Source organism: Mastacembelus armatus, chromosome 18 (assembly GCF_900324485.2).
Source record: "Mastacembelus armatus chromosome 18, fMasArm1.2, whole genome shotgun sequence".
Classification (NCBI taxonomy): domain Eukaryota; kingdom Metazoa; phylum Chordata; class Actinopteri; order Synbranchiformes; family Mastacembelidae; genus Mastacembelus; species Mastacembelus armatus.
Genome location: NC_046650.1, coordinates 6,461,952 through 6,475,436, shown reverse-complemented (window position 1 = coordinate 6,475,436; position 13,485 = coordinate 6,461,952). Strand labels below are relative to the sequence as shown.

Here is a 13,485-nt window from a genome sequence, read left to right as displayed (position 1 = left end):
CAGAGTATCATCACAGTAATCATAAAAGTTCTTTTGTCTTTCACAAGCAACAGATGTGTGTTGGTGTGTGTTCATATGGGTCGGGTCTATTGTTCTTCCCATTTGAACAACACTGACCTTTTGCTTTGCGGGCCCTAGAAGTCATCAGCGACATGCGTATGCGAAAAGTCCCTTTTCTGTGGGTTTGTGACCGTGTCACCACATGCAGATGTTAGTTAGAACCGCGTGGTTACTGCTGGTTTGATGGGAAATGTGTGGGGTCTCTGTGTGGTTGTGTCTGCAGTTAAGTCTGAAGGGAAAAATACAAAGTTGAATCATACAGCAGCACACAACACACACATATACTGCCTGCACACAAGCAGCTCACATAGTGGAAAAGAAAAATCAGCCTGTATTTGTGTATGTGTTTATATCTTGTGCTCCACAGTGTGTACCGGCCTGCATCGAATAGTGAGCACAAATCAAAATCCACAAATTGGTGTTGCCACCCACCAAACACATCAGGTGAAAAACATCTGTGTTTGTGTGTGTGTGCATGTGTCTGAGTGTGTGTTTATAAGTCTCTGGGGTTTTGAGTTGATGTCACGCCATTTGGTTTTTGCTCGGTTGCTGCTCTCTCCTGCTGTTTCTGCCCGTTTAACTCTCCGGCTCTTCTTCACTCAGCTTTATTCTGTACCAGAGGGAAAACATCTGTACAGTAACAACAGTGTTACACTGTTAAGTCAACGCAGTGAAAAAGCTGTGTGTCTATTAAAGCCAAAATGATACATCTTCTGTGGAGAATTCAGTTTGGTGGAGCTCACCACAAGCACTCATAGATGAACCACGGGGAGGTCAAAGGTCATTCTGAGCTACAGAATAGCAACCCTTAAGCTGATAGTGACAGCGTGCCCTTCAGCACAGTGCTGTATCACTCGCAGACATGAACTCTTGTCAAAAGACGACCATCTCAGCAGCTGTTCTGGTGTAACAGATGTTATGGCGGCTCCTGTTCTGTTTGGCTTTGGAGACATGAATTCTCCAGGTGTTTAGTCTGAATCCACCAGCCAGAACCTAAACACACAGAGCAGGTGAGAATGTGTGTGTGATGTGTGATTCTTGGAAAACAGATTTTTAAGGAAAACTAGCCAATGGGCAGTGGTACAGTGGATATTCTCAACATACAGTATATATTGCCTCTGTCTCCATGTCCTCCACCTCTTCCCATTCATATGCAGAAAGACTTTTAAAAACATGATATTGCTTTTCATGAAATATATGATTGCATAGGATATTATGGTGAGATATGTAAATGATGCAGAACAGAGCTTTAATATATCTAGCAGTACTGTCTTGCTTACTGTAAGAAAAAAAAACAGGATTGTGTTGTCTCAATGACTCATTCATACAGAAGTTCTCTCTCTCTCACACACACACACACACACTGAGCTTTATGTACACATACCTCCTGTGTGAGAGCTGGCGAATGCTGCAGGCATAGAGCTTCTAAACCAATACACACATGCACACACACACATACACACACAGACACACACATGCACACACTTGCACATGCTAATCCTGCAGGGCATGGGTGAATTTAGGGCAAGCCTGATTAGTACTGCTACTGCTTATCACCCAGAGCCAGAGAGCGAGAGAGAGAGAGAGAGGTGGGGGAGGGAGAGGAACTGGGGAAGAGTCAAGAGGTAGTGGGAGGCTGGAAACTGACAGTACTGGAGTTATAGCAATGTGGACTCCCACAAAGGAATATCATCATTACTGTTTTTTATTCATCTAAAATTGTCACTGCACACAGCAACACCCTCAAAGAGGAAACAAAAAAAGAAAAATACAGAAGTAAAAGAGTAGTGAAACAATAAGTGTCATTGGATCACTTCCTCTTCCCTGCTCATCTCTACCTTGCTCTCTGTGTCCTTCTATCGTTTACTTTCCGATGTGTTTTTTCCTTCCTCTTACATCTCCAACTTTCTCCTTCCTTCCTCTCTTTTTTCTTTATGTTTGATAAAACTATATATATAACTATATAGCCAAAGTTGTATGTCAGGGTCATTATTTGTTTTTGATACCTTTACATTACCTCTGAGTGAAGAGGAGGCCAAATATGTAGTATAAAGTAGGTACAACAGGGTAAAGCTACTATTACTTCATTGGGACATTTGTGCTTAGGTACAACCAGGACATGACAACTGGTGCTAATCCTGTTTTTTTTTTTCTACATAAAATCAAACAGGCACCTCAATTGCTGTTAAACATAACTGTTAAGGCCTTAATTCACTTTTGAAGGTCCTATAGATTTAGTGGGTTTTTTTATACACTGTGAATTCAGCTCAGTCACGCACACACAGACACTTTGACACTAGTTTTTCATTAAGATGTTCATTTCAGGGTCAGAATTGGTTTTATAATTTATTAAAGCTGCCATAAAGCTCTTATAAACTGTTACATTAGACTTGATTACATTTGCAGGCACACAGGCAGAGCTTTGCCAATATAGTATAACTCAAAGGAAAATGAGGCTGTGTTCTCGTTTGTGACCTTGTTATTCTTTTGGTAGGTTTTTCTCATTTGGTGTCATTTATACACTACATATGCTTTATAATTAAGCTGGTGCATCCATGGAAATTATTTATCTATTTTTTTTAATCTTATACTCAAATGCTGCCTCTGTTGAGATAAGGTAGCTCTTACAGACAGTGTAATTTCGATTTCACAAATTTGTATAGAGGCTTGAAGAAAATGAAAGAAAATGACACTATTTGCTATATGGTCTCATTTGTATCATTTCTGCTGTGCTTTATTATAAGTAAATGAATGTTACACTCCGCTAGAATTAAACATTTTCTACTTCAAGTGCATCCAAGCATAAAATTGTGTTAACAGATGTTATGATGTAGCCTTTGTAGCGTTCAGCTGTGTCGGCATGTTTGCGACTGAACATTAGCTAAACCCTGACCAGTCTCTCTGTAGATCTAATGACTACACAGCTTTGATGCCTTTGTAAGCTTCTTCATTGACTGAAGAAAATATGAACCTGACCGTGATCACGACAAGAGGAGGCTCATCTTTCTCTTTTCTTTTTTTTTTCCTCTCTTTTGATCTGTCACACACACGCATGCATACATTAAATGAGACTGTATGGTGTTTTGTAGAACCAAGATTATGGGAAAGGACGTGTAGTCCAGAGGAAAATATTTTGTTTAAACAGTAGATATGAACCAACCTATTTATCTGTAGTTTTATTTTCAGTCCATATTCTAAAACCACTGCCTCCCTCCCTCACTCTTTACTTCAACACACTCTAGAAACGCCTCTTGGGACAGGATTTGCCTGAATAGCTGATTTGTGTCATCAATCAATGCACAGACAATGAACTGCTTAGAAACAATGAGAAGGGGTTAACCAAACATTACAGACATACATGCACACACACACAAGCTTAGTGTGTGTCATTTTCACAGTCTGGGTGCTGGAACAGACACTGGGATTTTTGGTGTTATAAATTACATTCATATTAAGCTACTGTTTGCAATAAATCCCTACAACGTAAACACAATATAGTCATCCATCCATCCATTATCTTTATCTGTACAGAGTCACAGAGGGCTGGAGCCAGTCCCAGCTGACACTGTGTGAAAGGGCCTGGACAGGTCGTCATTTTATCACTGGGTCGACACACAGAGACGCTCACAACCACACCTACTGGAAATTTAGAGTCGCCATGACTTCCACATGAACTGACACCACCTTGAGTCTAGACATCTGTTATTATGTTTAATAGTGGAAAAAAATTAACAAGGATAGTCTGGTGGCTTTTATCTATATCTATGGTTTATCATTATCTACAGCATATCTATATCTGTATATCTACAGCATATCTATATCTATATATCTACAGCATATCTATATCTATATATCTACAGCATATCTATATCTACAGCATATCTATATCTATATATCTATAGCATATCTATATCTATATCTACAGCATATCTATATATATATATCTACAGCATATCTATATCTACAGCATATCTATATCTATATATCTACAGCATATCTATATCTATATCTACAGCATATCTATATCTATATATCTACAGCATATCTATATCTATATCTACAGCATATCTATATCTATATATCTACAGCATATCTATATCTATATCTACAGCATATCTATATCTATATATCTACAGCATATCTATATCTACAGCATATCTATATCTATATATTTACAGCATATCTATATCTATATCTACAGCATATATATATCTATATATCTACAGCATATTTATATCTATATAACTACAGCATATATATATCTATATATCTACAGCATATCTATATCTATAACTACAGCATATATATATCTATATATCTACAGCATATATATATATCTATATATCTACAGCATATCTATATCTATATCTACAGCATATCTATATCTATATCTACAGCATATATCTATATCTAGTTTTCTGAAGTTTTAGCATAGAGCAAGGTGCTCTGCTGAATGGGCCAGTGTCAAAGCTGGGACATTATAGTCCTTTAACCTGTGGAGTATGTCTGCCACTGACTGCTGCTGAACAATTCAGAGGAAACAGCAGCTGGAAAATGGCATTGAGTGGATGATAGTGCCATAAATGTGTGTTTCTGCAGAGACTGTGTGGCTCATGCAGCTGTGTCCTGTCTCACCATAGGAGCTGAGAAAGTGTGTGTGTGTGTGTGTGTGTGTGTGTGTGTGTGTGTTAGATAGAATGTGGGGGCAGGAGCGTGTGTGTGCCTCTGCATCTCTTCTCTCCATCCTGCTGGTTTTGATTGGCAGATGAAGGAGGGAGGTGTATAATTTATCACTTCCTGTTTGGTCGAGTCCCACAATGCCCTACAGCCAGAGACCTGGGTTGATTCCCCCAGAGCAAAAGCCAGTTTATTAAACCCTTAATGGACATGCCACACACACTCTCTCTCTCGCTCTCTCATACACACACACACACACACACAGATTCTGTTGGTCTCTCTCCCTGGCTGCCTTTCAGTCATGTTTAATGTATTATGAATGAATGATTCATGGCAGGGAAGAGGATTTTGTATTTTAGGACTCCTTATTCATTTATACTCACACCAGTCATATTTTAAAATTATACCCTGGGTGTGATTTTTTTATTTCAGTGTGTCTAAGGTCACCAGGTTTTTCAGACATGTTATCATTTTTAGGGTGCAGCTGTATTTCCTAATAAATCCCATACAGTAATTTACCAGTAACTTAATCAATAATTTGATATTAAAATTATTCAGCTCTATGAAGCATGTTGCACTTGCTCAAAAATAGTTTTAGTATTCTGGCCCACAGCTTTACTGTTTTGGTTCCCTCTCGCTGCTCTCATCATCGCTTTCAAATGTAGTGTAGCAGCTCTGCTAAACCCGCAGAACGCTACGTGCCCAGCACCAAACAGATAAAGTTAGTGACTGCCCGGCGAAGTGAAATGAAGAACTTAGCAGCTGAGGGGCCAGATACTTCCTCCAGGAGTTGACAAAAAAAAGCAAAAATAGAGCTAAAAGAGAGTGAATGTTGTATTTGCATTTAAACCTGAACCTTCCATTCTTCGTGTCCTTCTGATAATTCTACTACTACATACATGCATCTGCACGTACACGCGACACATGTGCAAAGACACACAGGCGGGAGGTGATATTTGATACATGGTGAGCTGCAGGCTCCTGCTGTCAGACAGCAGGCACTTTCCCAACCTGCAGAGCATCCTCACCTCCCTTGTGACACATACCATCTTAAATGTCTTCAGAAAACGCTTCTAACAAACAGCTGTGCATGTCCTCCAGGAGATGAAAGACACCAGGGAGATAGAAAACACAAAATTGCAGGTTCTCTTTCTTTCTGTATGCTAGTGTATAACTGGAAGTGCGGGCTGAGAGGTCTGTGCACACAAATACATGTGAACAGGGCAGATGGTGCACCTCTAGGAATCCTCCCTCTACATTAGGGTGCACAGCAGGTGGTGGCACTGTGCGTATTCGTGTGTGCATGTATGAGGTGTTTATGTGCGGTTGTGCCCTACACAGCCGGTGAGGACCAGCTTACAAGGACATGTCTCCAGACCTTGCCTTTGGCCTGTGTCACTAGCAATGATGTCTGCTTGGCTGTCTGTGCATGTATCTGTGTGTGTGTGTGTGTGTGTGTGTGTGTGTGTGTGTGTGTGTGTGTGTGTGTGTGTGTGTGTGTGTGTGTGTGTGTGTGTGTGTGTGTGTGTGTGTGTGTGTGTGTGTGTGTGTGTATGTTTGTGTTGGTCTACAGGCTTCACTATACAGGCTGTATAGTGAATTGAGAATAGTGTTGTCTATTGATGGCGTGCGGCTGGTTGATGATGCAAGCACAGATGATGAAGCAGATGAAGAGAAGCCACGAAAGGGACAAAAATATGGAAAGAATGCGAGTGAGAGGTCTCTAATGTTTTATTGCCCGCCTTCTCATCTCCCTCAGCTTTCATTTGAAGTCAGTTTTGATTGACAGATTGAGGAGGAAGCTGTTTATTTCATTAGCCCAGGGTATGAAAGTTAACTTTTAATCAAGGGCAACACCAAGGCACTTCACAGATACACACATTATCAGCTATGGTGCCTTTGAGGAACAGTTAAACAAATGTGCGCTTCTGTCTGGCATATGCATCTGCTTTAACAGACTGCGATCTCCCTACTCACATTGGCTGATTTTCAGGAAGTGGAAGCTCTCTGTTAACAAATCAGGGCCCGGCTTGCTGTTTGACTGCCTGGAGGCTTTTAGCTGAGCAGATGGCTTCTTAGTGAATGAAAAATAACATTCATTTAGGATGGTAAGGGAAACGGACACAGATGGAGTGGATGAGAGAGTCTTGATGGAGTCAGGGCAGAGAAAATATCTGATTCAGTTACAGGCAGATGTCTGTGTGTTGGGATCTTTTTTTCATTTCGCAGAACATCACAGACAGGCTCTAAGTGGAAAACCATGTCACAGCTGAGTGCTATTTATCAGAATATTCAACTTGGTACTTTGAGTCCCCTCCACCGTAGAGAGAACAGAGGGGGATTGTACTAGTTTGAATCTTTTAGTCGACAGCTGCCAAATTGGGGGTCATGTTCCTCCATATTCCATTTGTGATCCTCAAAGGATTTTCCTGCAACGGTTTTCTCTTTCATGTCATTTGTGCAGCATATCAAGTTCTAACAGTAATTATTAGTGATCTATCTTTTTTTTTTAATAATTGGCCTAATGAAGATGACTCAAAGAGGGTTTTTGTTATAAATGTTGTTTTTACCTTGTTTGTGTTGAAAATAAAACCCTATTGGTGTGCGTCATCATCACCTCCTCACCTCTGCCTACAGGATAAAACAGAGCTCTTTATAATTTCTACATTATCAGTGAGTGGACAAGGCCCATTATGGAAAGTACTGCTGTTTGTCCTCTTGACTAATATTTATGAATGCCTGTTAATAGAAGATGATAGGAATGTTTAAGAGATGAAGATAAAAATATCTTATATGGAGACTTTGTGACCATTGAAGGAAGACAAAGCACAGTCCTCTGGAAATGAAATCTTGAACTGATAAACAAAGCACATCATTTCTCAGTCGAGCATGTTGCTGCCTCTCAGCCTTGTTTGGTCTGGTGTGACTGGTGGCATTTGGTGGCTAATGTTAGTAAATTTTAGCAAACATCACATCAGTGTTTAATCAGCTGTGGCAGAGCGTCTTCGTTATCTGTGCTGAGGTTGCAACTGTGTGTTTGACAGGGATGTAGAGCGGATCAGAAACCGACCATCGGTTCCTCTTTCATAGAAAATGAGTCTACCTCTGTGAATTTTCCGATCTCTCTAAGCACGTCTGGCCTTTTTCATAAGGGTCGCTAAAGGTCAGCACTGCAGGACTTCAAAAAAAATTCCTGCTAAATCCATCACACATACACACACACACACACACACACACACAGAGGTGGACTACAGTATGTACACATAAACACACACGCTGTCCCACCAGCACTCCAAAAAAGCTCCGTACACAGCTGTGCCCTCGTAGCAGCTGGGACATGAACGCGCACACACACACACACACACACACATATGTTTTGTTCTGCAGTCGATGATGGCAGACAATAGTAGGAGGGAGATGAACCGATAGAACAAATAAAGCAGAGACACAATACAAAGGCTTGGACGTAGCTGTTAGCGATAGATTTGATATTAAGGAGACAAATATAGCTGAGATTACACATCATGTATTATGTAAAAGTATAATGCATTATTAATTATATATCATGGTTGTGCATAATTTAATTTATTGTATTTCTCCTCAGCAGTGGATCGGGCTCTGAATTAACATGTTAGAAACTGGGGCAAATAGAAATCTGGGTGGAAGTTTCAGAGTCATAAAGACATGAAGCTAAAGATACAGTGGAGGTTTGTGATAGAGAGATAGACTCAGAGGGATTAAAGGAGTTAATCTGTAGCTCTGATGATGTGAGAGGGCAGAGTGACATAATGTTTTATTTATCTTATTCATCAGCCTTTTGCGCTCACATTTACGTTATGCGACAGTAAAAAGATATATCTTTGGTTTAGATCTCATCACTACAGTTTCCTGTCAACTGCAGCTCCGTACAGCACCCATGATGAAATCACAAGTGTGATTCACAGCAGCACTAACTTGCCTTCTCCTTTATTGTCCACAGATATCATTCTGGACCCGGAGACGTTCGGGGGTGTGTCCAACTTCACCACCTTCCTCCTGGACCACTCAACGGGCAGGCTGTTCCTGGGTGCCAGGGATGCCATATTGTCCATAGACACCAACGGACTGGCCAAACCACCACACAAGGTAGGAGGGCAGTTATTCTGTGTGACCCACATAAAACACTTTTCTATCATGGTAACCAAAATGACACATTCACCACCATCAATAAATAGACAGTGTGGTGAAGTGCAATGGAAACACACTTAGTGAATAAATAGCTCCACTAATAACACTTAAAACATCCGTGCTGTGTGAACCGTGAGGAGGCTGTGGCTTTGTAAAGGTTTGCAAAATAGATGAGTATTATCAGGATTATTATTTTTAACCATAAAATGTAGGCCTTTGGACTGGATTCAAAGTGCACAGTAACATTTGCAGGGTCCAGAAATCATTTTAAATGATTTTAAGGGTGTGGAGTTGGCAGGGGTGCAGTAAATGCATTTATCTGTAGAGCTATAAGACCTTTTTCACAGAAGATATTTTGACAAGTCACACAGTTGGAAAAGTACAGGTGTAAATAACAAAATTACAGATAGCTGAATTCTATTTCACACTGCTATGGCTTACTTGTTAATGTTATTAGTGACACTTGTGCTTTTCCTACTATGACAAGTCAAAGCCTGTAGACTAAAATGCTGCAAACACAAAGAACAGGAACTGTGGCCCAGTTCTGTAATCAGTCTGAACACTTATCAGCAGACTGATCCAGGTCGCTGTGTCTCTTTTCTCCAGATTACTTGGGATGTGCCGGAGGAGAAGAGAAGGTCTTGTGTGGCAAAGGGAAAGACAGAGGTGAGAGCTGTGTGTGTTTGTGTGTCATTCTAATTCATTTCAGCATCTGTATTATATACATATATATATATGTGTGTATTTCAAATGTTTTTCATCAATGCAAACACTTGAGTTGTTTTGTAAATTAATTCCTACAGCTCTAAGAGCCAACACCAATTAATGCCTGTATGCAGAGCGGAGAGATTTACGGTGACTCACAGTATTTACAGTAGCTGTCTCTTCCATTAATCCTGCTGTAATGATGCTGAACGGAAACATCCAAAAATATCCTGGAAAGCACAATATTCCCTGCAGGAAAAGCTTTGTTTAAGTTTGTGATACCTCAGGATTCATAAAAGCTGTCAAATCCCAAACCTGCTGTATCTTTGAGTCTGAAGTATAATTTATTTCATTTCAGCGGCACCCGACATTTGAAATGTGTTCATTGCTCCGTATTTCATGTGTGTGGGATTGTTTGTGTGATTGTGTGTGTGTGTGTGTGTGTGTATGTCACGATCCCGTGTTGTTAGGCGTCGGATGGGAAGTTCTGGGACTTACGCCAAGACATCATCAGGGGTGTGTGTGCGTGTGTGTCTGCGTGCATGTGTGTGTGCATGTGTGTGTATGTGTTTGTGTGTGTGCCTAGACAAGTTCGACAGTTCGAGAGGGTGTATGTGTAAGTCACAGATGTCCAGCCTGTGGAAACTGATTAACTAGAGCGAACTGTACACTCAAGCTGTACATCTCATTATGTGTGATGACAATAGGACATCAACTCATCTGCTTACAGTAAACGAACACTACATTTGTCTGACTGAATCACTGGTTCTGACAGTTTACTGAGCAGGACCAGGCCAATAGAGCTTTGGCATTAAAAGGCAGGGTCTGGAGTGACTCTGAGCTGGTAATGCTCAAACAAAGTTCCTGGAAAACGCCTTCAGTTCAGAAAAATGAGGTCAAATGAAAATATAAACACAGCCAGTGGAAGGTCAGTGTTTTAACGGAAGGAAAGTGCAATTAGTCTTGACCTATTTTACACAACCCTCATCAGAGCAGTTTTCTGCCTTCCACTCTTAAAGAGAGAAAGAAGAGGTTTTCTTTCTGATTATAAGATTACATGGGAGTCAGCACTGAAAAGAACGAGGGAAGGAAACGGGAAGGGGAAGAACGACAGACAGTGAGCGAGGAAGGATGGGGAGCATTGTTACAAGACACAGAGAGAAAGGGAGTGAAGGAGGGAAGAGATGGATAAAGATTAGAGAGACAAGACAACAGACTCAACAGGAAACTTCCTTGAAGCTGGCCCAGGGAGACATGGTGGTGGTGTGTGTGTGTGTGTGTGTGTGTGTGTGTGTGTGTGTGTGTGTGTGTGTGTGTGTGTGTGTGTGTGTGAGTGTGAATCATGCAAAAACTAAACACTCAGAGGAACAAATCAGAGCAAGTTATACAATGCTTCACTGCTATCACCAGGACTAGAACAAACACAAAACATACTCAGGGATGTATTTCACTGGAGTTAAATATACTGGATTTAAAATTTTGGGCTGTAACTATAACATGAACCAGCACAGGAGCTGGTTCCACTTAAAGCTTCTACTGTTCATCTCTTTCAAACATAAGCCTGTGGGTTTTTTTAGAAACCAGAGCATTAGGTGAAGAGAAGACAGTTCTGCTGTGTCCACACACACACACACACACACACACATATATATATATATATATATATACACACTTCTCTGTAATTATTGCAAAATTGCTCTAAGTGTCAGTTAGTGTGAAAGCTTTAGATGTTTGTGGGGGCAATGCATTACATTTCCAATGTGAGCACTGAAGCCACAGAAGATTTTAACGCAAAAAAAAAGAAAAAGTACTGTATATCTAATTATAATTAAGAATAGAATCAAATAAAATAGAATAGAGCCATTTGATCCACCCCATACCAGATTGTGAATGAAGCTTATCAGTATGAATGAGGTTCATTTGGGCCAATGAAGTAGCAGCTAATCCCAGGCTGATCCCATTGTTACCAGGCTGAGCCCCCCCCCTCCCTGGCACCCTGTCCGTCTCATATGGAGCTGTACCAGAGCGAGGGCTGGTGCTTAGTGGTGGTGGCCAGGGCTTATTTGGGTGACATAAACTGAGAGGATCAGGTCCCTGAGGAAGAGCTGACTCAGGCCTGGTGTGCATCCAGGATGACACACAAAGGCACACACATGCATAGGTTTCTAAGAAGTGACTGTGTCATGGTTTCATGGTACCTCAGGAGGTGACAGTGGGGGTGTTTTTCCATAACAGCTGTGGACAAGACATATATTTGTAAAGAGAGGAGAGAAAAAAGACAGAGGGCTTAAAACATCAGAGATGTACAAAGAAACACACCTGTGTGGATACTTTCTGTGTATTATTATATAAAAAATAAGTGGTCTTAGGTTGCAGATTACATGCCTGTGTGTGTGTGTGTGTGTGTGAGTGAGAGAGAGGGAGAGAGAGAGAGAGAGAGAGAGAGTTTATAAGGGTGGTCTCTGCTGCTAGCAATTGTGAGTCTCGAGTTTCTCTTTCAGCAGTGGGGCTCTCCAATTTCCAATCAGAATCACTGTCACTCCAGCTGTTGGCAGAATCCACCCCAACCTTTCTCCTGAACTCTGTGGTTGATCTGAGCCAACAACACACATACATTTATAATCAGAAACTAAATATCTTGTTTATAGAAACACTGACTCTGTATGTAATCATAGCAGGTATACAACAGCCATAAACAACATTGCATGTGGGATGTGGACCTTTTAATTGACTTTATTCATTGACATAATAAAATGTTGATTATGATGGAAAAACTAAAAAGACCATTAACAATCAAATCAAAATGCAATAAATGGAGACATGTAAAAAAAATATTCAAGCTTCTGTTTCGGTTTCTAAAGTGGAACCTGGAGGTAAAAACTGATTGAGCTTGTCTTTATTTCTGGGTCTTTGTGTCCCCCTGCAGGTTGACTGCCACAACTACATCCGCCTGCTGGAGTTTCTTGGAGATGGACGCGTCTACGTGTGTGGCACATACGCCTTTGACCCCCAGTGTGCCTTCCTGGTAGGTTTGTGTGTAGCTCTATATGTGTGTTTTCACCTACAGTGTGTGTATTCAGAGCTGACAGGATCGGTCAAACTCCAGGGCTTTACCAGAGAGTGAAGGGCACATGCACACACTCCCTCAGACTCTTACACTGTTATTCTCCCACTGTGGTGTGTTTATTCACATTTAAACCTTTTCATCTGTCAGTCACAAAGTTCTTCCCATTAATTATAAGAAAATGTGTGATGTCAGTCAACCAACAAAAGCTTTTAAATCTTTTCTTGCAAGTGACATTTTCCAGCAGGTACATTCAGCAGAGTCACTAAAGCTTTTAGCATAAGGCAGTATAATTAGAGTCAGTTATAATGTCACTGTAGGAAACAAGACAACTGGCAAGAATCGTCACTACAATCAGTTTAGAAAAATAATCTACAGTAAAAAGCTCCTATTATTAATTTAGGTTATCAGAGTTGTCTTTATCTCGGCTTCTTTTCGTCATCCCTCAGGAGCTCTCTTCCTTCACCCTGGAGAAAGCTGAGGATGGGGGGGTGAAGATGGAGACGGGGAAGGGCAAGTGTCCCTTTGAGCCTAGTCAGCACTACACAGCTGTTATGGCAGGTAAGTGTCGCTGGACTATCGACTGATTACATCTTGTCTGGTTCATCAGTATGTAAGCCTGAGCTGACGTATATTTATGTGTGTGTGTGTGTGTGTGTGTGTGTGTCTAGGTGGTATTTTATATACAGCAGCTACCAGTAACTTCTTGGGAACGCTGTTCGACATCTCCCGGGCAACGGGCCCTGAGCAGGATCGCATCCGAACCGAACGATCCATCAACTGGCTCAGTGGTGAGACATTCATGCACATGT

General features: G+C 41.0%; 1 protein-coding gene across 2 annotated transcripts in view; it reads left to right on the top strand.

Annotated features, from left to right (window-relative positions):
- The window catches only part of sema4f (sema domain, immunoglobulin domain (Ig), transmembrane domain (TM) and short cytoplasmic domain, (semaphorin) 4F), a 41,712-nt gene that overhangs the window by 24,370 nt on the left and 3,857 nt on the right, over positions 1 to 13,485 (top strand). For both annotated transcript variants that reach the window (XM_026299196.1, XM_026299195.1), the window contains exons 2-6: positions 8,717 to 8,862; positions 9,511 to 9,570; positions 12,536 to 12,634; positions 13,123 to 13,234; positions 13,345 to 13,464. In XM_026299196.1, the coding sequence (XP_026154981.1) occupies positions 8,717 to 8,862; positions 9,511 to 9,570; positions 12,536 to 12,634; positions 13,123 to 13,234; positions 13,345 to 13,464 (537 nt within the window). The remainder of the gene's footprint in view (positions 1 to 8,716; positions 8,863 to 9,510; positions 9,571 to 12,535; positions 12,635 to 13,122; positions 13,235 to 13,344; positions 13,465 to 13,485) is intronic.